The 26,160-nt window shown below is 35.9% G+C and overlaps 1 protein-coding gene across 4 annotated transcripts in view; it reads right to left on the bottom strand.

Annotated features, from left to right (window-relative positions):
* TAFA5 (TAFA chemokine like family member 5) overlaps positions 1-26,160 on the bottom strand; it is a 418,761-nt gene that overhangs the window by 255,713 nt on the left and 136,888 nt on the right. For 2 of the 4 annotated variants that reach the window (XR_014881545.1, XM_085217784.1), the window contains exon 2: positions 10,327-10,347. The exons of the other annotated variants lie outside the window; for them this stretch is intronic. Coding sequence is in view for 1 of the 2 variants with exons in the window: in XM_085217784.1 (XP_085073910.1) it covers positions 10,327-10,347 (21 nt within the window). In the remaining variant the exon portion in view is untranslated. The remainder of the gene's footprint in view (positions 1-10,326; positions 10,348-26,160) is intronic. 4 annotated transcript variants of the gene reach the window in all.

The raw sequence follows: 26,160 nt of genomic DNA, 5'->3' as shown, positions 1-26,160 counted from the left end.
CTTGTTCACAGTCTTGCACAATTTATGTGGCAAGATGAAACTATTTTAGATCTCAACTTCTTCTTCACTTATAATTTCATCCTTCCTCTACAATTTTCAAGTATTTTCTTAACACTGGCTCTAACACCACATACAGCAGTATAAGGAAATTTTTCATGATGTACCCTCAGCTGTAACACTAGATATGCGCACAGAACAATATAGTTTAATTCTTTTGGAATAAAAATCCTGCTGAGAAAATAAGTGTATAGCTGAAGCCTGGCAGTATTGAAAATGGATACATATATATTCTAACAATAGTCTGCATAAAATAAATGGATTGCGAACACCCTAGCTCATATTCACTGGAAAACACAAATTAATTCAGTCAACAACAAAATTAATTGCTTAAGAACAGCTCATGTACACTGATCTTTGGCAATCACCTTCAAACCCTTCCTCAAATCACAATTTTGTTTACTGGATAAATGGAAGAAGAGAAGGGTTCAAAGATTTCTGTGTTAAGCATTTCACATTTACTATAACTTACTCATTCTGTAACCACTAAGTGATATCTAGCCTTAAAGATTTAGTAATTTTATAAGAAGACACTGGAAGATAGTTGTTCCACAACGGGAAGCCATAAAGCAGTTAATACACAGAAGCATATCAATGCAGAGAAAAGTATCAGTATGAAGAAATCGTAAGTAAACTAACAAATAGTTTTCTAGGCAATCCAGGTCCTACTGTTTATGGATCATTGGTTCTTAATACCTCCCCATAATTCAGTCCGTACTAATAAACGAGCATCTACTGCTTTTGGAACTGGAAATTGGCTTAATAAGCTGACATGTTTACACCTACACAAGCACACTTTTTTTTTCACTGCAATCTTGCACTGAGCAGTGTGCTGTGATCCGCTGCAGCTGGGGAAGGAGCTAGGGCTGCAGTGCTGTGCAGTAAGGGAAATCTGCAACATGTCTCGAGATATGTTGCACCTCTCTCTCAAACCCATTGTGGGATTCCAGTAAGTTTTCCTCTCTCTCTCAATTGGAAAAAATAATTAAGTTCTGTATGGAGTCCTGGTAAAATATAATTTATCCATCTGCAGAGTGCACAACAGAACACTTCCAGAAGAATGTTTCACCATATCAGTTTACTCTCAGAAGCTCAGTTGGATGGAACTGCTGTTGCAGTACAGAACTTAAGGTAACACAGGAATAAATTTCACAGTTCTAGAATTTTCTGATACTTGAATATTATTCCCATTTATAAACAAAACTTCAAACCAAAGCTACTTCTTTGAAAACAAGAGGAGGGGTACATTCCAAAAACTGTGTAAAAAACATAGCTCAATGAAGATATGCACTTTGGCTTGATAAACAGCTTTAAATCAACAGTTTGTGCATTAAGGATATATTTTAAAAATAATTTTTTCTTTGAATATGCCACTATCTGCATTTTTAAGATAGTACTTCCTGTTCTACTTGTCTCCTGAGATAAATTTAAATGCCAGTAATGTTGAGTGTCTTAAGGGTTAATAAGAATTCTTTTTCCTGAACGTGGAAAAATATTTCAAGATACTATATGTAGCGGAAATAATATTGCTATTTCAAGAGACATCCAAAAAGTCACATTGCCCCTTGCTCCTCCTAAAGACTGACCCCAACACATTACACTTTTCTTTTACAGATGATACAATTGTTCTGATATAAGAGTTCTTCTACCTCCTGACTTTTTAGTTCTGTGCATCTTCTCTACCACTATACATGTACAATAACTTAAGGTTGAAAAATCAAACTTTAATGCACATATCTCTGGCTGCTCCACAGGAGATTCCACTGACCCACTGCTCACCCTTAAGTTCAGAGAAATGCCATACAGCTCCTATCGCTGTCCTGATGCTGCCATCTATCAGAGCTATTAAAAGGAGCTATCATATGATTAAATAATAATAAAAAAAATGTGAAGATCTTACATAGAGAAGGGAGCTCATGGGGCATGAAGAGGCAAGCAAGCTGTGCTGCTGCATCTGAAGCTATAGCTTTTACCCTGAGCCCTTTCAACTGTGACACATCTGGGAACACCATGAGAGCTTCTGTTAGCAGGCTGTATAGCAGACTCCCTACACACACACACACACACACACACACACATCAAATCCTGATTAAGCAACAACAGGCTGCACCTCACCCTTCCTAAACACTCACTACCTTCATTACTTTAGCAGAGCTAAATTACTATCTATCCTCTTTCATTCTGTACTTGTACCACTGGCCTCTGTTCCTTCCCTTCATATATCTGAATACATATCCTCTCAACCACCCACAAATTGCTATTCTCTCATGCCATGCAAATTTCAAAAGGATTTCAGTGTTCTTGCAGTTCCCTTCCTCTGTTTTGTCTTTCTCATGCTGCAAGTAGTAATTACAAGAACTTCTTAATCTCTAGTCCTGCAAGCAATAAGCTGCTGTTGGAAATTAAAAATACACACCTAGTTCCAGGGTAAAGAGCACCTATTGGAGGGCATGGTGAGACAGATTATGACACAAAGTGGAAGAAAAATTCCAAAACATCTTGGAAACATTACCCTGTCTGAACCAGTAATGATGTTCTGCTTGATGACATTCAGAGTTCACAAGAAAAGTAATGCCTTCTATTTATTTCCATGGAAAGTACAACAGATACAAAGAGCACAATAATACTGCTTGATAGAGCAAATTGTCAGCTACAAAAATTATTTTTTCAACACAGTCATCACCAGGAGCTATGCATTTTTTCCAGTGACTAACAAGAGCCTGAATGTTGCGCACCTAAAAATCTACAACAGCAGAGGTGACACACCATCACTGTCACCCCTGCTGAAATACACCACCCACCGTCTCCACTGTGTTCACGTCTACTGTCTGGTCTCTAAAAACATTCAGCAAGCATTCATGAGCATAAGTGGGTGGTTTTTTTCCACATGGAGGAATTAACGATGCACTTTTGCTTCATATGAACTTCCATGTCAGAAGCCATTTTGTCATGCTGCACCTCTACTGCCATCTGTTGCATGCACATCTAGCACAATATTGGTGGGAAGGTTCAACCTCTACTGTCATACCACCAATGTCTGCCTCTGCTATCACAAGCCAACATAATAAAATAGGAGGCTAACTCTACCAAAAGCTGCTTTTACATATAACTTGTAGACTATGATGATTTCTGTCACTTGCAGGGGCAAAAGTAAAGTAAAAGCCTGGTAACTGTCCCCTGAGCTGCATGCACAAGCCTCAGTGCTGCTGGGCTCCCCTAGGCCACAGCTGGGTTGAGCTGCCGTCAGCGCCTGCCCTGGGGCCAAGTGCTGCTGCCTGCATGTCTGAGCTGAGCTCATCAGTGGGAAGGATCTGGCAAAGCCAGGATTTGCTACCCAACAAGCAGAAGCCCCTGGGGGTTGAGGCTGGGAGAGGCTGTCAGGCTTTGCTCACCCTGCTGGGAAAAGCCAGGAGGCAGCAGACCGCCTCAGATCTGAGGTCCTTGCATGAGGACACGCTTAAGAATAAACCCAAGCATGTTTGAGGACTGAGGAGGAAGACATCCCCACCCTGAACCTCATATCCCTCTCAGCACAGACCTTAGTATGTCATTATTCACTATGATCGTCTCCACACTGCTGCCTTGGTGAAACTAGGAACCACCAACCTGATGACCGAAAGGGAGTCTGGAATGTTAAGCACAGCACCAGGGAAAAGACACAAAGCTGGACCTTTTTTATAATCACCTCTATAACCATGTTAGGGTCACTAGTAATGAGATAATACATATTTTATAACTGGATCTACTATTTATTTTACTCTGTCTAGATATAACTATGTTTATGAAGATATAAATTAGACTAAAAATAAATTCTTATATTTCTATATATCTGTCATGTATCCTTTAAGTTGCAAAAGGATCGTATTTTAACAACCTCCACTATGACAGGAAGCTAGAATGGTTTTAATCATCTCATTGCCTTCAGGAGGCATTGGGAAGTAGTGGTTAGTGTGACTGTAAGAAAAACTATTTGATGGGACTTTTTCATTATATTTCCATATGACACATGAGTAAAAGAGGAAAAAACACAATAGTATGTTTTTTTCCCAAAGTATGAGTCACAGTAGCTGTAAGAAAAAAAAAATAATAATAATCTAAAAATATAAGTAACAGACATTTCAAAAAGGAGAAGAAAATAATTAGAATTCAAAAAACACTGATGTTTACAAAGCTGCAAAAATAACAGATACAATTCTTGATGTTTCTGTCTTGACAACTTCTTGGAAAAAGGAACACACTTGGCTAAATGAGGCTGACTGAAATGAAAAAAGAACATGGAAGAAAAATTCCCAGATTAGCCTAAGAAAAAATACAAATATATCTAAATGTCTTCATAAGTTCAGGTCTAAGTTCAAGCTACATGTAGCTAGGATGTCTTAAAGGTGTTTTACTTCTAACATTGCAATGATGTAGAAATTTATTCCTTGATATCATGCTTCAGAAGGAAGCATCTCAACACCTTCATGAGTCAAAATTAATTTATAAACTGGACTTTTAATTCAAGATTGTATGAGTGCTTTTTGTCCCTTACCTCTGCAAGTTCTTAAGAGGAATAAAATAAAACAAAACATGTTTGAAATTCACCAGATTTTAATCTTCAATTTCCTGCGACACATCAGTGTCAGTATCACAGTTCTTCAACTCTAGTATCACAAACATCAGTTTGATACTCCATTGCTTCATAATTTTTGTAGTCTTTGTCACATAGGCATATCAGAGATGAAATGACTTTATACCATGGTAATATTATATACTTTCTTACATGGCTATAAATGATCATGCAAGGAGGCAGGCAATGGATAATTGGGTCCACAGTGATTACCAAGCCTAAATGAATACACTTCATCCAATCCAGCAAGTAGGTTAGAGTATCAGAATATATGCGTCCCCTCTACACTATAAAACACATGGGCATATTTCTAAGTGGTAGGCAAAGATCTACTGAATCTGTTGAATGTTACAAAACTGTCTGAATATAAGACATCTGATGGACTTAAATTCATCCTTCCATGAAATGATGGTGATAGCAGATATGAGGACATAAATCCTTACTTCCTTACTGGGAAAATTATGATAATTAAGACAGTACTGAAGCTTTTATATTGTCATACCACAGGTGATTCTTCTGAAAATGTCTCCCCTACCAACCAAATCTCAGGAAAGGAAGAAGTGATTCCACCTTCTACCATGTAAGTGATTTGCATGTCTGCTTAGAGTTTTTGTTGTTCATTTTTGTTGTTTTTTTTCCTTTAAGTTCTCAATATATTCTTTTGATTGGAAAGATATCTGTCACCAACATTTGTTTAGATTCGAGAGAAAATTTACTTATGGAGCCAGATGGGATAAAGTGTTCCTTTAGGTAAATCTCAAAAATAAAGGGGCTTCCTAAGACTATTTTATGGCCATACATAAACTGTCAGAGTTCTGGCATGAATTCTTCTCTGATATTAAAATGAAAGTTAACCAACAGAAATTACTTTCCCGTGATGAGTGGGGTTTTCCTGGCAGCTGCAGGCTATTGTTGAAGGCAATAGCTACTGCCAGGGCCAAGAGCTGTACAGTGCCAGCGCTGTTCTCAATTTTATCATTTTTACTTCATTGTATTACTTGTTTTCACACTTCTAAAGGTGTCCTTCTATGTCAGCTACTTTCACAATAAAAGCCCAACAGTGATCAAAACGTTGAAGCAATTTCTTCATGAATTGCTCACAGTGGGCATAGCTTGACATTTCTTGCATTTTAGAGGTTACACCTGAACCAAGAGAATACATTTTGGGACTTAGCTTCCAGTTTTATTCTTCTGTGCCAATAGAAGAAGACAAGTGAAAAAAATGAGGGCAAAAAACATTCAAGAAGACCTAATTCCCAATAATGTTGAATTTATGTAGAAAGACAAATATTGCTATTACAGATAAATTGACAGACTACAGATTTCAGAATTTTAAAGTACAGAAACTCAAAACACAAATACATCTTCCTAATTTCTTAATGCATTTGACTCTGTGGTCTCTAGGTCACCACATAAAGCAAAAATAATATGAAAAAAGCAATACAATTAACCCTACAGAATTCAATACATTTTCTTCCATACAAGGAGGTATATCCTCATATGGATTAAAAATGTTAAGAAAAGATGTAGGCTGAGGTTCACAATAACATATAAAAGAGAAAACATTAGCCAGCAGGCCATTATATGAATAGTATAGTCCAGAAATACCTGAGGCATACTTTTCTAAAAAGGCTAATACATTTTTTCAGTCAACAATCACTAGCAATATAAAAGACAGACACTGGAATGTGGGCCAAGTACTACGCAAAACTCTATGAGTTCTGTAATTTATCACATTAAAAACAACATATGCTTTACACAGTAACAAAGACCTGACTTTACCTTACATTCTCAACATTTTATTATACTTTTCTCCAATAATCCATCTGTGATCCTTCTAATTCATTAGACTGCTAGGGTATTTTACCACAGAGTGCTTAACAAATCTGCCTTTTAACATTAATCTATGTCAAGAATTGTTCTCAAACTCTCATTTACAAATATATATGTGAAATAGAAATGGAAGGAAGATGTTGGCAGATTTCCTTGTTAAAATATACTGAATAAAAGAAAATCAGAAAAAAGGCTGCAATGAGATTAAATATTTATCTAAACTACATTTTATATATATATGTAGGCATATATATAATATACCTGGATACACTTACATTAGTAAGAGATTACTTAAAAAACCCTGAACTCAATTATACTGTAAAAACAGATCTCATCTAATTTTTGATTAGAAGACTAAGTGTAAATTTACTCCTATACTTTCTTTCGAATTCAACTCAGTTGTGTTTCTATGGTTACTCAGTTTTAGAAGTCACTGAGCCTTACTGGCACATGAATAATGAACACACTTCTTTATCAATACATTTTATGCAAAGATCAACTGGGCTAGATTTCTCAATAGTGCAAAGTAATTTTCCCTTCTTTTATTATTTCTTATAATTATTATTTAAATACTACATTAAGCATGCATGTAAACAATGCAAGCAAGTGGAATAAAATGTCAAAAAAATGATAATATCAGGAAAGTTGAGTTCAAACTTAAATTTCAAATTTGAGTAAGAACTTTCTCCATTTCTTTTGAAGCATGTACATATTTATTAAGGCAAAGATGTTTTTGTTAGTTTCTATTATGATATTAGAATTGGAAAAGAGGGAGAAGTGTTTTATGCTTCACAGTAATTTGGCTTTGCAGTTTTTTACTTTACAGAGCATAATCCAAGTAAATTTTCCTGATTGTAACTGTATTCTAGAGGCAAGCTATTATTTTAACTTCATTGTCAAACAGAGCACAATTAAAGTAGACTTATTCAGCCGCCTAGTTGAAATCTGTACATTGTAGGATACTGTAGGATTCATATTGATATTAAGCTATCTGTAAATTTTGGTTGAAATGATGCAAAAACATTGAAACAATCTTTGTTTTTTTTTCTTTTTTTCTTTTTTCTTTTTTTTTTAATTCACCATTTTCAAGGCATTACTAATTTTTTAAAAAACACTTCCACACTGAAGTGGTAGCAGTGGTAAAGAATGACGGAGAGACTACAAAATTACTGCTTTAAGAAGCTAAATATCACAAGTTAAATGGTTCCTTCTTTCCAAACTGTGTTTCATATAAGAGTGTATTTACATACATTTTACAAGCAGAAAGTGCATCTTTTAGGTGAAACCATCTGAATTTTCCTTTTAAAGAGACATGCTTATTTAAAACTCCAGTGATTACAATGCGTGTATTGTTCCCTAATCACAGTTATCAATATAGAAATATAAAAAGAAAATTATCAATAAATATCAATTGTTGAGAGAAATAGATTTTTTCTTTTTTCTTCCCACTTTTATGCTAGGTACAAACACACACATATGTGTGCCTATATATTACATAGACAGTAAACTTAGTCTTCTTATTTACACCATCTCTCAAAGGTACTTTAATATCATATCTTTCATATATACCAGATTAACATTTAAGTATGAAAATAATCTGAATGGTAGTAGTTTTTTTACAGCTAAGTGAAAAAGTATGGTGGTAAAATGCATTCATCAATTTCAGCTCCTGTCTACAAAATAACAGAACAAATTACCCACTCTGCTAAGAAAATCAGAACTGATATCTTCTCTGACACGTGAGACTTAGATACCAAATTTTAAATAAAATTAGCAAGAATATACACAAAATCTCAGCTCTAAGTATCCCAAATAGCCCAATAAATAAAAGTCCAGACTGCTAACTCAACTGCAGATAAACTTTTATCACCCCACTATAACCAGATTCAATTTGCAGTGCTTATTCATTCTCAACCTGGTCCATAAATCTTTTAATGTATTTGCATTAAAATGTAACACTCATATGGGTCTCAGAATATCACTGAATTAAACGTGGCAGGATTTTAACCACCCAAATCTGCCTCAGTGGTCAAGCTTATGTCCCTTTACATAAGGCAAAAATCAATTTTTACCAAAACAGTAATAGGAGACTGAATAAAAGCTCAATTGATACTTCAAGGAGTGAGGGTGAGGTGGCTGTTTATTTCTTTGGGCTTTTTTTGTTGTTGTTGTTGTTTTTTTCTTCTGTCAATGCTTGGTTTCTATTTCAATGAAAAAGTAACTTGACAATTTATTTCTTCACTGTTTATTACTTCATTAGTTGTATTCAGAGATGTCAAGAGTAGAAACTGCATATGAATGAAAATGTTCAGACTCCAGCAGAATGTTACTTTAGTGTGACAAGTCAGCACCTTCCAAGACAGCACTGCCTCTAAGGGGGGTGTTGTCTGCAATTTCTTGCAGAAGATTTCTTTCAGCACTAGAAGGAAAGATGACAAACAATTAACTGAGCTATTGGAGAAAACTTGTTCTGGCCCACATGTCCACACCACGATCTATGCCAGGGGAATATTTCCTGAAGCAACTGTTGCCTGTGAAGACCCCATGCTAATGGCAAGTTTACTGTGAAGGACAGCAGCTCTTGGGAAGGGCTCACACAGGAGTAAGAAAGAAGTGTGAGGAAGTAGCAGTTCAGATGATCTGTTCTAGTCTGAGCACAACACCCATTCCCTATTCCCCTGCAGTGTTCTGTGGAAGGTGAGGGCAGGTAGAATACTCATTAGCGAAGATGAATTTAAGAAAATGGTTAACAGAGAGATATTGTACATTGATACATTGTTTTTCACCATCCAAATCTATTGTAATTGTCCATAAATTAATTTGCTCCAACTGGAGTCTGTTTTGCCCATAATAGCAATCGCTAAGTGATTTCTCTATATTTATCTCGACCCATGAGCTTTTTCATCTTATTTTATCTCCTGTTCCTATTGAGCGTGGGCCGAGTGGATTCCTTGAAGTCCGCCAAGGTCAATCCACCATGCCAAGGCTTTAGTACAGGCCTAGTCGTAAGTTTCAGCTCTCCTAAATAAAAAGCTAAACACTTTACTAAGGAAATTCCTAAGTCAGAATCCTACAGCACAGAAGAAAAATTATTAATGGTATTTCTGGAGGACCAAATAGCCACAGTTTTATAATTATTAAGGTCAAAGGAAAACAATTGGCACAGAAAGATGGAGAACAAAAGGAGATTATGAGACATCTGTCTCACTTAATGGACACCCACTAAGAGACCAAAGTAGTACAGATATCTCAATTATCACATGAAGTGTGATTTAATTTCTTCTGTGAAATGAGAACTCTCACATTGTACACTAAGTTACAGAAATTTTAACTTTTCCTTTCAGCTTTTGAATACAGTTACACGTTTTCACTGGAAAAAAAAAAAATATATATATATATCCAAACAAAACAGAACAGGAAACAACATACCATATGTGACTGCAAAACCTTCAGGAAAAAATTAATTAGACAACGTAAGATCAGTACATAAAAAAAATAAATACTATAAGATCAGTAAGTAACTTCTTGAAGCAGCTGGCTTTTTACAAGTAGGAAAAGAAGTAGGGAATTAGAGGATTCGGGGATAAACAAACAAACAAACAAATGAAAAAAGTTGGTGGAAGAAGCTAATAGCACAGAAAAGGAAAAAAGGAAGAGCCATTAGCAATTTCAGCATCCTAGAAGGGAAAAAGAATTCTGCTTGCACACTTACAAAAGAGGGAAAGCACATTACAACTAATTAATGGAGGATGTAATAAGGTTAGCTACAATTCCCAAAGGGTGAAAGGGTGAAAAAAGGAGTAAATTCCATGAAACCAGTGGCTTACCACAAACTTCAGATGGTCTCTCTAGGAAAACCACACCAAGTATGTCATGTGAACAAATAAAAAAAAAGAAAGAAAGAAATAGTTCAGTTTTATGTAACAAATAGCCTTACAGGAAGGATAAGATGAAATCAAAAGACTAGCTCTCAGAGCAATTTTCTAGGTGCTCCTGACCTTTCAAAAGGTCTGGGGGAAGAAATGCTGATAACAGTTTAATTGTTCCCTTACTTCATTCTTTATTTTATTCGGCTTAAAATATGCTCTACCTTAAATAACTTTAAGGGAACTATTATCACATTTTAATCATCAGAAGGAGGTTTTCTATTTTTTGGTTGTTTTATTCATTTATATTTGAGGCTAGGTATTTTGAAAGCATAGTTATGAATGAATTTTAAACTATACAACTAAGTCTACTCATTCAAAAGAAAAATACTTTTCTCTGATTTTAAGTGTCTGTGACAAAATGGCTTTACAAGCCCCATTGCATGTCTATCGTTGCTCAAAATGCTTTGCAAACCTCACTCTTCTGAACCTGAATTTCTCTGGTCTTCTTGGAATAATTCTATGATATCTATGATAGTCTATGATACAAATGAGTACCAGTTTGTATGTTTTGCTTCTTCCACTATCTCTACAGAATGAGTATATTAATGACAAGCCCTGACCATAACACAGTTGACAGCTAAAACATTTATACTTTTGGTAGAGCAATTTTTAAAGTAAAAGTCTTTAAAAAATGACCATACAATAATGAGATTGGAAAATATGATAAATTCCAAAAAGTATGAAGTTAAAAAAGATTTCAGTGTGGCTCAATAACAAGCAGAAAACTGCATATGCTAAATATGACAAAGCTTTGGCTTCGATACCGTTGATTTCAGAGCAGAAACATTTTAAGGACTGGTTATTTGAGCCTAACTATTAATACAGCTTCACTTCTGACAGATGAAATACTGTATCTCAGCAAGGACATTTGGTACAATTGCAGTCCTCGTGTTTGTCCTTCTTGGTCTGTAACTCAGCTGGAGGCTGGTAGAAATAAAGCTTTAAAGAGAAACAGTAAATTGAATACCGCTTTTTTTCCTCCTTTTTATTACTCTTATGAATTATTAAATCCAGTACAACACTCATTTTTATCACAACTGATTGCTGTTACTTCTTGCTTTTATACATTCGTTTCGAATAGAAAGTCTCATCAAGCTATTTTTTATTTTATATCAGTTTTTATTTTGTTTGTCAAATGGATGCTAAGCCAACTTCTGCAGGTGAAATTCTATGCCAAAATAAAAGATATTTCTCAATTATAAGTGAAATTTTGTAATCCTCTGGTACACAGAAATTTCTAGCTGACATCTGCCTCAAGGTGACCATTTCTCTTCACATCCTCACTGTCCATCATATTCCAAAAAGCTGTTAGTCTGCTCTACAAGAAAACAGCCTTAGCTGCAGTTGTAGACTAAAAAAATCTATACTCTTACTGGTATTTGCTGCAATTCCTAACCAAAGATGATTATCATTTCTCACAGAGAGTTAATCTCAATATTTCATTACAAGTAAGTGTGACATTTACATACATACTACAAATCATGTTTGTAACAATCTATTTTAAGTATCAGAATTTGTGCTTTGTTTATTATAACATACATATCTGCAATATGAAGTGCAGAAGGTAACTCCAAACTCAAGGAAAAAGGGAAACAAACACCAGATAGTTTTGAAATATATGAATTTGTTGTGTTTACCCAAAATGAGCAGCATCAGAATATAAAACATTATTTTTGCTTGCTTCAACATCTGCTTGGACCCATAGAGAAAATATTCAATTGTGTTAAACAGCTTACTAACAATAACTGTTTTCATAACAGTCAATTTCTTCTCACTAACTTTGAGACAGCACAAAATTATAAATAAAATGTCCTAATGATTCAAATTATGCAAAGATAACTCCCATTTATGAAAATTAAATCATTTAGCAACTTCTATATAGTTAATGAAGCATAATAAATATTAAACTAATGACATTTTAAGACCATGGAAGATAATATGCCAAAGCAATTTACAGCTATCATTTACTACAAAGAGAAATCTAAATTTGTGCTAGCATAGTCAAACCCCAACAAGTTATGGGGTAGGGGGGAGGGGAGTTATTATCGTTGTTGCTGGTGGGGGTTATTTTTTTAAAGAACTTTTAGTTTTGTTGTACAATAATGTTTTAGAGACCCTATGAATAGATAGCAGTAGGAAAGGAAAACTGGAGAACTAATAAAATTTATGGTAAAAATCGTGATAAACAAAATCACATTAAAACATCTCCTTGCAGAAGAAATCAAAATGTGTATTTGCAGAATTTTGATAGCCCTTAATGTTCTTTTCAGTTGTATAGAGAAGCTAAGCCATTTTCAACTGAAATTAATAATGTGTTTTATCAGTGTTCAGCATTATTTTATATACAGCGAGAACCATAACCTGCCAACCTACAAATTATGAACTTCAGTATGAATCCAGACACAAGCTTTCTTCTCCCTTCTCCTCCCCCTTCCTCAAAGCCGGTAAGAATCAAGTTATTGATAGGGGCTGGAGGATACACACTACTGCCTGCCATGTAGAATGACTTACTTTTTTCATCTTAAAGTGAAACAGTTCTTAGCTTCCAGGTAAAAAATGAGATCTTGACCATGAGTTCAGGGGTGCACCATGTTCTGTCACTAAGAAAATCAGGTCCCTCCTCTTCGTTATCTTTTGAAGGACACTGAAATGTTGGAATAGATAGATAACAAAAAACAAACAAACAAAACCACCCTGTCTCCAAGATGCGGTATTACTACCAATGAAAGAATGCAGTCTTTGTGTTGTCTGAGCAGAGGCAGTCCAAGAGCAGGAGCCAGAACCCTCATGATAAAATCCAGTGAGACTTAATGCAACATATGTAATCTAGTATTGCTTATGAGTACCAAACTTCTCCTTCCAGTTACTGATGTTTGTGACTAAAAAAGATACCTATGCATCCAAACAGTGAGTTTTGTACTTCAGAACTCAAAGAAACTACCAAATTCAAAGAAGATTTTCAGCAGCTGTGTTAAGCTGTATTCTTTTTTGTGTATTTGTTACATTCCCTTTTGTTTGTTTCCTTCACTTTTGTGAATAAAATGGCTGAAATTGTTAAAACAAATAACTCCTGGGCAAATGGTTCCCTCAATACTATGGCTTCCTTTATTCATGGTTGTCTTTGGCTCCTAGGAGCAGATTGTGAAATCTGTGAAACTACACAATCTGCCAGCTTTTCTGCAGCATGGAAAATCTGCTGGATGCAGCAGATCCATGATGGGATGTAGCCAGGAAGTGTTTTGTGTCCCAGGCACAGAGAATACAGGGCCTACACAGAGAAATGCTTTTACTTGTCATATTCAAGGACGCCCAGTCATAACATAGCTAGGGAGGCAGCCAGAGTGTGCTGTGCTCCAGCGATTTCCCTGGCATTTCCTTTACATAAGTAGTACCAGAGAAGGAGAACGGGTACTGACCTGTGATATCTCTACTGCCACTAGAGAAGTTAAAAGAGCAGGGGACTATCCTGCATTTACCATCTCCCCTCACTGGGAGATGCTCAAATGGGGACTCTTATCCTTACTCGAGATGAGCTCACTGAAACAGTTTCCCAAATTGTCTTAAATGATGCATTCCACTTTCTCTAGCGGTGCAAATACTTCAGAAGAGAAAATGAGAACAGTCTTATGCAGATTTACAGTGGCAACCTCCTGAGCTAAAAAAATATGAATGTCACATTCCTGGCATCAGACATGAAAAGTCAGAGAGATTCTGCCAGAATAGAAGAAAGGAAGTCATGCAGCTAAAAAAAAAAAAGTCCAGCTTCATGATCACATGAGCCTGAAAATGATTTGTTTAGATCCTGCAGTCACTGGACCATACCCAGAAGAAAACAGATAGCTGTTTACAGAAATCCAACAACTTCTGAAAGCCTTTCTACGACTGTCTTCCTTCCTATTGGTCAACACTCTCTGCCCCCTTACACGAGGATACCTATTCTTTTAGCGATGCTGCCAACAGTTACAAGATGTTCCATTCCTGGCTCTACACCAAATATATTCACTTAATAATCAAAGGAAGCAGTCTCCTTAGCAGTCTGCTTTTCAGATCTACTGATTCTTGAACCAAATAAGATAAGGAGCAAAAAACTTCCTAGGAAGCAGTCAGAAGCCAGAAAAATGTTCAATAGGTTGCACTAATTGAGACTTAATGCAACATATGTAATCTAGTATTGCTTATGAGTATATTTGGAGCGCTCCTTGTCTGACGCATGTGAGTATGCTTTCCTCAGACTGAACTCCCTTTGATCTCTATAAAAAAATGAGTTGGAGATAATATTACTGTTTCTGAGGCAGAAATATCAGGAGGAGAAGCAGAGAGAGGAGAAGTAAAACTGAGTCATCATAAGAGTAAAATTCAACTAACTCTAGATATATTATCCACTGAGGGGATTCTAACAAAAAATAAAAACAACAGAATATGTCACATGAACGACAAAATCTTGCAAAATCAGAAACAGCGTGGCCAGGTGAGGGAACTTTGTCCCCCTGTATTCAGCACTGATGAGACCTCATCTTGAATACTGTGTTCAGTTTTGGGCTCCTCACTACTAGAAGGATATTGAGTTCCTCAAGCATGCACAGAGAAGAGCAACAAAGCTGGTGAAGAGAATGGAAAATGAGACTTCTGAAGAGCAGCTGGGGTTGTTTAGTCTTGAGAAAAGGAGGCTGAAGGGAGACCTCTCTGCTCTCTACAACTACTTGAAAAGAACTTGCAGAGAGGAGGGTGTTGTCTCTTACCGTAGGTGACACAAAAAGAGCATGAAGCAATTGTGTTTCAACAGGGGAGGCTTAGATTAAACATTAAGAAGAATTTCCTCACAGAAAAGGTGGTCAAGCATTGACTACCCAGGGAACTGGTAGAGTCCATGCCTGGAGGCATTTATGAGACACGTGGAAATGGCACTAAGGGACATGATTTAGCAATGGGACTTAGTAGGTCACGTTAATGGTTGAACATGATCTTTTCTAACCTAAGTGATTCTATATATAAAAAAAAAAAATTATCTCTATGGTTGCAATGTTGCTACAAGCATCAGCTGACTACACTCAGATAAATTATTTTGATGTGACTGTAGGGTTAAGAGAGCTCTCAATCTCCTGTAGTTGCATGAGATTACATGCAGTTTCAACACAAGAGTAAAAAGGAAAGCTACCAAAGATGATGATCTAAAGAAAAAGAAAGCAGAAAAAGAAGACATAGAATAAATGCAGAAAGAATATTAGAAAGAAAAAACAGAAACAAAAATGGTTTATTCTGTCCATCTGCTGCTTCAACTGAGACAAAATATCCATCAATAGCAACACCCCAAGAATATTCAAATATCTGTTGACAATACAGGACTTTTCTGCTTCCTATAAAAACACTACAAAAGGAATGAGAACAATTATCGCATTTAAAGACATTGAAAAACTCAGAAGGTTCTAGAGATTCAGAAATACTAAACATTCGAGCAATATCATGCTTAAATTTTTCAAAGTAGTTGATGTCCAGTAGCTTCATGTTTAGCCAGTGCACAGTGGCATAATAGAAACACAAAATAGCCTAGGTCCCCGAAACAGAAACAACAGCCAAAAATAATTTTGTTTTCTAGATCCAAGAGACATTCACATAAAAAGTGAGAGTAAAAACAAATAAACAAGGAAGAAGATGTCTTCCCCCCACACACACCTCTAACTACTATGCTTGTACACTTACCCTCACAAAGAAATAAAACAAAGTTATACACATGCCAAAAAAAAAAAAAAAATTGAATAATTAACAAGTTTCAAGTAAGAGTAACAGAAGAAAAAATGTGTTCATTTCATTACAGTTGAAACACAACTGTAGTGCATCCAAAAAAAGAGTATTTTTCTTTTAATCTTCACGTTGTTTGCCTCCTAAAACTAGGTATGTTTATCACCAAACTCAAATAAAAGCAGCTTAATTACTTCTGCTGTCACTAATTTATAGCCTGTAGATTCTTGCTAATTAAGAACCTAATCACTGTTTCAATCTTCTCCATCAAACCTATATCACCTGCTGTGATCCATGCCTGCTGATTCCCTTCAGGTACTAAAGCCATATATCAAAAAGACATTTCCTAGGATAAAAGTAAACTTTTTAATGACGTAAGAGGTAAGTGGAGGAGATACGTATGTCAAAGTTTTATCCTCACAAGTTTCAAACATGACATTGTAACTTCTATATTCTATCTGAAGTCAATGTTTTTTGTTTTTCGTTTTTCGTTTTTTTTTTTCCCAGAAAAAGTGTATAATTTAACTTGAAAACATTTCAGATTCCTAGAACAAAATGATTTAAAAGAACAGTTTTTCATTGATTTAGTAGCTCTTTGTTGAAATGCAATAGTCAAGAATACAAAAAGAATCAAGAATATCAAAGAAAAATACAAGGAAAAAAAATTACGAATACAGATTTGGCAGTAAAGCAAAGGAAAGTTCTACAAAAGAATTAAAAAAAAAAAAAAAAAAGACTTTTTTCCTTTGTTTATTCATTTGGTATGTTAGTTTCTGGAGTTTTCCAAACTTACATAGTTCAGAGAATATAGTTTTTTTTTTATATTGTCATTGTAATACTTTGATAGTTTCCACAGTAATTCCCAGAATCTTCCTTATATTGAAGCACATTCATTTCAGCTTTTATGTATATTTTTGTACTCCTGGAATGACATAGAGTATCGTTCATCCTTTGTAGTTAAGTTTCCATTTTTCCATAACCATATTTGCTATGGGAAAAAAAATTTGCAATAATAAAAAGACAGTATAATCAATATAGATTTTAAAATTTAAATAAAGGATGTCCTGAAATGGTCCAACATTATCTTCTTATTTTGCTGAAACCATTACAATATTGTTGTTGTAATGTATTCTCAGCTTCTTCTGCAGTGAAGCACTTTTCTTTCTTCGCTGTTTTTTGTTTGTTCGTTTGCTTTTAATATGGTAATGTTTTAAGTTTGGTGTTACATACTCTCCTTCCTGTTATAAAGAGTTTGAAACAAATGGAGAGATGGTTTAACACAGAGGGAAAGTGTTTAATGTACTTAGTGTGAATTGCTACTCATATCAAGCAAAAGCATAGAAACCTCACCTGAATGAGGTGCAGGAGAAAAGGCCAAAATGCAAAATCTTTTCTTTCTCTAGTTTAGGAATTTTATAAAAGTATAACAATTAAAACTTAAAGTGAAAAACTTTAAATATCAGCACAGTAAATCTAAATTTGATAAGTGGAAGTAAAACTGAATTTGTTTAATTAGATCTTCTATTGATTATAATGTCATGTTACATATTCTTTTAGGACAATGTTTTTAAGGATTAAATATAAAAAACAAAATATTTACATGTGCTAGAACAGGCCCTCCATAGCAGTCATTCAAATCAAGCTGAAATAAGAGATAACCACATTTAAATAAACATCATTACACTTGGTAGAACTTTACTTTTCTCATTTACAAAATTTACATAATTCTACACTACTTCATGTGGGTGGAGTAGGAGTTCAAAACAAATGAGTCAATATTTTTCTTCAGGAAAAATACCATTAGCGCAGCATTCATGAGCAATCATATAATCACAGGCAACTGTCCCAGACCCATAATATGTGACGACGAATATGCTTTAAGAAAGCAGATCAGAGAGATAGAGAGAGAAAGCACTCATGGAAAAGCCAAGATATTATTTCACAAACAATAAAGCTAAAGAAAAGCTTGACAACTTTTCTGCAACTCAGTATAACACAGTCGCCTCAGCCGTAAAATAAGATTATTAAAATTTCTATCCTGTCAACCATTAATTTCTTTCTCACCTCATCATACTTTGAGCAGAGCTCAGTGCTAGGGCTTCCTCTTAATCTTTTAACTAAAGTCTGCCTCAGTCTGTCCTTTTAGGTGAAAATCAGGAAAGATGCACTAAAAGCAAGCACCCACTGTAGTATGTCGTGAGAGTTAATACTGTTTAACAAAACAACTATTTATATTTTACCATTTCTTGTATGTATTTATGTATAGCATACATGGAAATGATGAGAAAGAGCAGTATAAATAGATTGTTTTAGTCTAAACTGTTACATAAACAATGCGGTACAAAATTTCTAGTTCACTTTTTGCGTGATAAATGCAAAGAGCATCTTCATGTCAAAACTCCTTGGAACATTTGTCAGGACATTATTCTGTTGTCTGATGGAAAGCATGCACAACTGCAGCCAGGATGAGCACTGAACCAAGTTTGACATCGATCTGTGACTGTATTTGTTTCAGGGAGGATATTCCACTATCACTTTTTGTACAACAATGTCTTTGTACCGTAGTGAGGCAAACAGAAAACACTAAAAAATTTCCTGAAATGGTGAAACAGTCTGAATATAAGCAGCCATGTAACAGTTCATTATCAGGATAAAATCAGTAGACCCTTCCCAACTCTCACTTCTGTTTGACATCCTTTCCTTTACAGCCAGACATCTCAGTAGCACAGTAAACCCAACACTGCTGGTTTTGCATTGCCTTTATATGGCCTTGAGAAAGACACCTGTCAGAGACTTTGCACTTGTCTCCGTCTCCCTTTGTTTCAACTTGTTTGGTGGAAACAGGAATTTTCTTAAGATTCAGGTGACTACTTCTTTATTTGTATTGGAATTACTGTGTGGTACAATCATAACTTTTAGGAACAGCAGTAACAAGTACTTACTCTCCAAAGAAAGAAATATTTGTCACCTCAACATAACAGTGTATCAGAAGAATACAAACATGGCATGGTAATAGCTGCACCAATGGTGAAGACATAGAATAAAGTAGTGTAGAGAAGTAAAAGCACAGGACACTAAGAAAGTCAGAGACCTCAGGGCTGTAACAAAAAATCATCAATGGACAGGTAAAGAAAAGGATACCTGGTAACTGGTATGCAGTAACAGATACAAATGTAAGAAAGACAGTAAAGAACAGCATCCAACTTATTAGGCATACTGTAGGTAATAGGTTTGAATGCAATGTGGAACTGCATACCAAAGGGTAAAAACAAAGTAGCATGAATGATAAGGAATGGGCAGAAGGAGTCCCAAGCAGACTGTAAAGAGATGAAGAGGAAACCATTAAGTTCAGCATCACAGTTCTAAAAGAGGAGAAAGGAAACCCCACCAGATGCTGGTGGCTCACCACAAGTCACAACTGATGCCAACAGCCTTATGATGTAGAAGAGCAGGGCAGTATGAATATAACATTACTGAAAGGTACAGAAATAAGTAAATATGCCCAAAACAATATTCACAGTATTTAGTATCCAAATTTTTTTTGCAATAATCATCCTCCCCTTATTTTATTTTCTCCTCTTCTGTAATAATTAGATTTGGACTAAAAATAATTATTTCACTAGACTCTTAAGATTTCAAATACACTAATTTCAGTTCTGTTTATTTTAGTATGCACATAAAGAGTTTTCTTTTGCCAAGAACAAAACTAAGATTACATCACTCTTCCCAGCCTATTTTCTGAGTTGGTTCATGTAACTGCAAGTCGTCCTCTTTTCACTACTCCTTCACTTGTGCTCCTTAGCACTGAAAATCCTGACTTCCACATTACTTCAAAAATAACTAACACAGATTCAGAAACAAGGTGCCACAAATGGACCAGAGTATACGAGTAGTTAATGCAGGTTACTTTGATTTCTTTTATTTCTGCTATAGAGCAGTAGTGCTCCTGCTGAACTTAAAGCAAATTTCTAACTGACCATTTCAGTGCAGCCTCAGTTCTACGTTGTCAAGCCTGATGATGCTGAATATATATAATGGTTGTAATCTTTTAGACAACAAATAATCTCTCTGAAAACAATCTAGTTCCTAGTTCTCTAAATCAGCCTTGTTACTAATTGGAAGCAAAAATTTGACATTCCTCTCTGAACTAGTCAGAGTCCCGTTGGAAGAGATATGTGCCATGCCACTCTGCAATGCACTTTGTGAATCATAACACATCATGATAACAAAGAAGCACTGAAGATATATGAGCTGCTTCTTAGCAGTAGGAAAAGTAACCTCTCTGATTACTTTTATTAAAAATTTCAAGAAATTTCCATATGAAAGGCTGTATTGTGCTCCTCCAGTAAATGACAACTTTATCTTGTGACAGCATTGCGTAAATTTCACTTACTCTTCACATCACTGTCCTTTTTACTAGACTTATGACAGACAAGCTAACCAGCCTGAGAACACAGTATATTCTACCCTGAAGGAAAAAAAAAAAAAAAAAAAGACGTTAAAAAGCAAAAATTAAACATAGTCACAAGTCAGGATTCTCAATGAAAGGCAAGACTAATTATTGAGAAACAAATTAATTATGAACTTTGGCCCATCTGTACATATTTATTTAAAGAAAGATGCTGAAAGACTAGCTTGGTTTTCAGGGATGCATTCCTAACTCAAAGAGAAACCACCCAAGGCAAAATTGCAAGTGTTCACAACCTTTGAAGGGTTGGCTGTTGACTTCATTGTCTTTTTGGATAAAAGTGATAAGATATAAATACTCATTTGTAGCTTTTGCCTGTTATGGTCCAGTTCATATGATTTTTTTTCTATTCCTAAAATCCAGGGGATATGCTCTGAGCTGCAGCACAGACCTCAGGCCTGTCTGGGCTCCCCTAGGCCGCAGCTGGGCCGAGCTGCCTTCAGCACCTGCCCCCAGGCCAAGTGCTGCTGCCTGCCTGCCTGAACTGAGCTCTGCCATTGCCTCCTGTCAAGGGTCTGGCAAAGCCTGGGAGTCACTGCCCAGCAAGCAGGAGACTTTGGAGGCTGAGGCTGGGAGAGGCTGCAGGGCCGCGCTCACCGTGCTGGGAGAAGCCAGGAGGGCTGAAAAAACCTGGGGCAGATCCCACTGCTGAGAAGGAAGGAGTCCAATCAACATCAAAGTCCTACCAGCAGGCTCCCCGTGTGCCATCCCACCACCCTTCTGTCTGGATAAGACTGAAACCACAGGACCTTAGGACCCAGAGCAGCACTGGGAATGTGAGCACAGCACCTGAGGAAAAGGTAAGAACTATCAACTTTTCCAATATAGCAATTTTAAGAGTGTTATTATTAAACACTTAGATTTTTTTTTTTGTATAAAATTTAGACTTGCATTTTTGAATCTGAACTAGGATCTGCTTGTTGGCTTTTCACTAGATTGCTAAGATTCAAAATACACCACTAGTAAATTCTTTGGTCTGTATACTGTGTGCTCCCTCTTTTCTGTAATAATATTTTGAGTATGACATCATTTTTTTTGGTATTTTTTTCTGGTACAATATTAAATTAGGAAAAAATACTAAATAATTAATGTTTACAATTAAAATTTATAGGAAAAATAATAAATCAAATGTCTGGGTTGAATTTTAACTTAAGACATGAGAATTAAATACTATCTAGACAGAAAGGACTTGTGAAAACAAAAAAGAATCCCCAAATAGGAAGTATATCAGCATTAGCAACAAACTGTTTCGAGACTGTGTAAGTAGTACAAAATGTAATAAAATGAACTTGGGAAAGCTTTTTAATGATAGCACTCTCTCAGTATTAGCTTTCCATATGCACATAAATATTTTTTACTTAACTTTCAGAAATTAATGTTTGTATTTGACAGTGAGAGGGAGAAAATACAATGATCCCCACAAACTCTCAGATGTCTGGTGAGATTACCCAAACCTTACATCCAAAAGCAACTACTAGATACAGTAATGTCCATAACTCCAGGACTTCTGTAGAGTCTTCTATACTGTGTTGACCACATCAGTATGGAACTAATTCCAAATGGAAACATATAAAGGGAAAGTAACTGAAAAACCTGACCTGCATGTGAATTATTATCTTGTATATATTAAAGGAATTAGTATGTACAAATAATGAAAAACTAACTCTATGTTTAGACACATGGTTTTTGAAGAATATTAAAAATTAAAAGAATCCTATTAATGAAAGATGGAAACATTTACGATGAGCGATGTGCAGTATGATATCAACAGGAAAAAAAAATCAAGTTGTCAATTCCTTTAGATTGTACTTAGTTTAGAGAAAAAGTTGTTTATAATCCAGTGGAATATACTGAACTGTTGCCCTGTACTACTTTTTAATAATTTTAAATATTAATACTATGAACTAACTACTTCGACTACTTGTCTCTCACTGAAGCAGTTGCAAATGTCTCTATCACTGCAATTTTGTTTTCACTCTAAGATATGTACTTTTACTTCAACAAATAAAGATGTTACTATTTGGTATGTATATGCTTATAATGTAGTTACTAAGATTTTCACTCGCTGCTACCATAAAAGCCTAGTCAATATGTAACTGCACAATGATGTTTAGTCTGTATATGTTCCAACTTCTACAAACTCTCATCAGAACTAAGTCCTGTAATTTATGCCATGACAGATGTATTGCACATTAGGACTGAAGGATCAGAGACCACAGGTGATTTTAGTCTCTTCAAAAGACTGCTTGAATCGCTAGGCTGAGACATAGTTCACTCTTACATAGGCTTTTTCTGTTTCTGGATACCTGGGCTGAGGCCAGTGGGATGAAGTTCAACAAGCCAAGTGTCAGGTCCTGCACTTTGGCCACAACAACCCCAGGCAACACTACAGGCTTGGGGCAGGGTAGCTGGAAGACTGTGTAGAAGAAATGGACCTGAGGATACTGGTGATGCTTGACTGAACAAGAGCCAGCAGTGTGCCCAGGTGGCCAAGAAGGCCAGTGGCATCCTGGAGTGTATCAGAAATAGTGTTGCCAGTAGGAGCAGGGGAGTGATCATCCCTCTGTATTCAGTTATCCTGAAGCCGTACCTCAAGTACTGCGTTCAGTTTTGGGCTCCTTGCTACAAGAAAGATATTGAAGCCCTGAACTATTGTCAGAGAAGGGCAAAGAAGCTGGTGAGGGGTCTGGAGCACAAGTCCCTCAGCAGCTGAGGGAACTGGAATTATTTACTCTGGAGAAGAAGAGGCACAAGGGAGACCTTATCACTCTCTACAACTATCTGAAAGGAAGTTGTGGTGAGGAGGTGGGGGTCAGCCTCTTCTCCCATGTAACTAGTGATAGAACAAGAGGGAATGGCCTCAAGCTGCACCAGGGAAGATTCAGGTTGAACATTAGGAAATACTTCTCCAGAAGAGTGGTCAACTGATGGAATTGGCTGCCCAGGGAGGTGGTGGTGTCACTGTCCCTGGAGATGTTCAAAAAATATTTTGATATCGTGTTAAGGAACATGTCTGAGTGGGAAATATTGGTGATAAGAGGACTGTTGGACTGGATGATCTTAGAGGTCTATTCCAAGCTTGGTGATTCTATGATTCTAAAGCGCCAACATCTCTGGCTCCACTGGGGTTCCACTTTGACAAGACCAAGAACTGCCTTGAGGGGTTTAATTACTGTTTCAAAGTGTGCATTCAAACCTTCTTGGGCTGAGAAGTACAAATATCAAGTTCCTCTAGGGAACAACACAGAAACCATTCCTCCAGAAGCTGAAGGTTTGCTCATATACCTTAGATAAATACTCCAGTGCAGGTTATCTCAGAAAAAAAAAAGAAGTGCTTGATATATACTGTATTCCTGCTTTTCTCTTTTGGTCACCTCTGCTGAAGCTTGACAAATGTACGCATCTACTTAGTCACTTTTCCCACCAACAGTATAAAAAACTGTACTAGAACTATCTTGCATAAAGTAGCTGACACATTCTCTGAAGATACCAAAGTGCCTAAGTCTTATTCTTTGTGATTTGCCTTCTCACTGTTCCCAGTTTTTCTTCAATTTACCAGCACTGAAAGAATATCTGGTATTTAGGGTAGAATTAAATTTATAGGTTAAGCTGGCCAAATTCAAGTTATTAAATACATTGAAAATTGAGTTTAATATTTCTCCAGACATGCAGACAGCCACATACCAACACTTCGATGTTTTTGTCTGTAAGCAGTGTCAGCCTCTACAAAATAACAGTAAAAAGTAAAGATAAGAGAAAAATTTCCTTAAATGTGAGCCCCAAGTTATACCTAAAATGCGTATTCCCTTTCTGGATCTGAATGAGGAGGAGTACCACAAGTTCAATGAGCTACCATAGACTAGATCCTGATTTGCTATTAGAATCCCATCCATATGTAATGAAGTTTCTAACTCTGCACATCTCACCTAAATCTATTAATTTCCACAAAAATAATGGAATTAAGTCCTGGACATTTCATCTTTTCTGCACACATTAAACACTGCTAGAAGAAAAGGATGGGAGAGGTCCCCAAGTGCTTTGTTTCATCATAACTCCATCTTAAATTTTCTTGTTCTATAAATAATTCCAGTTACTACACAGAAATGTCAGTAGCAGATGTCCAAAACTTGTAGGTTTCATTCTCAGACAGAAGCTTCAAAATAGCAAAAAGAACAGAAGAAAGGAACAAAGCCACTGATGTCACTCCTATACATTCTAGCAAAAATAGGAGATGTAGCATTGGCAGTGGGTCTTCATGTCTTCAAGCCAGAGAAGATCCAACTGGTGAAGATTAATAACCAATTCTAATCTGGTAGCTATATCAGAAGCTCTAAGACATTTCTTTATCTAACCTAAAAGTTCAATTCCTTAGGCACTGTGGTTCCCGTAAATATAGGACCTAGCACTAGTCTGAATTGAAGTCCCTATAAAAGAGATCTTAATCAAAATTAAAAGGTTTCAAATATTTTAAAAATATATACGCCCCTTCTTGTGTCTTTTGTCAAATGTGTCTTGATCTCAGGAGAATAAAAACAGGAGCAAAAACATTCCCAGGAAATACTTCTAGACTTTTTTTAGATGTCTGGCACAAACAGCAGACAAAGTTCTCATATAGTTGGGCAGCTCCAGTGGTGTCTGACTAACACCTCCCACTGCCACACATATTATTACGTGCTTTCTATAGCATCTTCCCAGTAAGTCTTGTGTCCCTTACTAAATTCTATTTATTTCAATAAAATTTGAAGAAATAACAGTTTTTCCCATCTCATATTGGGTACAGAATCTTCTCATTTTATCAGTTTCTTCTGAAATAGATATTATATTGCCTAAAAAGATCAGTGTAAATCAGAAATCAAACCACGTATTTAGAAGAATATTCAGAGCAGGAACCATGGAGAACTTTCAAAAACTGCTAGTCCCATCTTCTTTTTCTATACATTTTTATGATTGCCTTCCACATTATTAACTGCCCTCATATCAGCAACATTAAATATAACTACTTTTTGTCATAATTTTTTTTGTTTGGATGTAGGGATATACAACATACTGAATATTCTGACAAGCCCTCTGGAATGTATTCTGACTTTATAGATGTATGCTTTATTTTGACCATGTAATGCCTATGCAATTAAGATAAAGGAGATATTTATCCACTTTTAACACATTCAAAGTTTAATTGTAAATATCACATAGCTCAATAAAGACTTCCTACTCTGAATGGAGCATCCTAACAGATATATAAGAAGGTTCCCAAAAACTAAGTAATACTGTAGTCATGCGAACAGAAATATTGCAGCTCTTTATTGGTTTCACATTGTGAAACACAATAACTTTCAATTTCGGCATGTTATTCAACACAACGTGAGTAGCTACTCTATGCCACTGTGCATAACAACGACAAAAAAATATATAAGGCTAGTAATAAAACAAGAATTTGTTAGAGCCAACTGCCTTGTCCCATTATAGAGATGATAGGCTGAGAAAAAGAGTCTGTAAGTCAGATTCGGAATTGTCAGGCTCTATTAAGA

The sequence above is a fragment of the Meleagris gallopavo genome, chromosome 1 (assembly GCF_905368555.1).
Source record: "Meleagris gallopavo chromosome 1, MGAL_WU_HG_1.1, whole genome shotgun sequence".
Lineage (NCBI taxonomy): Eukaryota > Metazoa > Chordata > Aves > Galliformes > Phasianidae > Meleagris > Meleagris gallopavo.
Note: the sequence above shows the minus strand (reverse complement) of the source record. Positions and strands in the feature narration are given on the sequence as shown.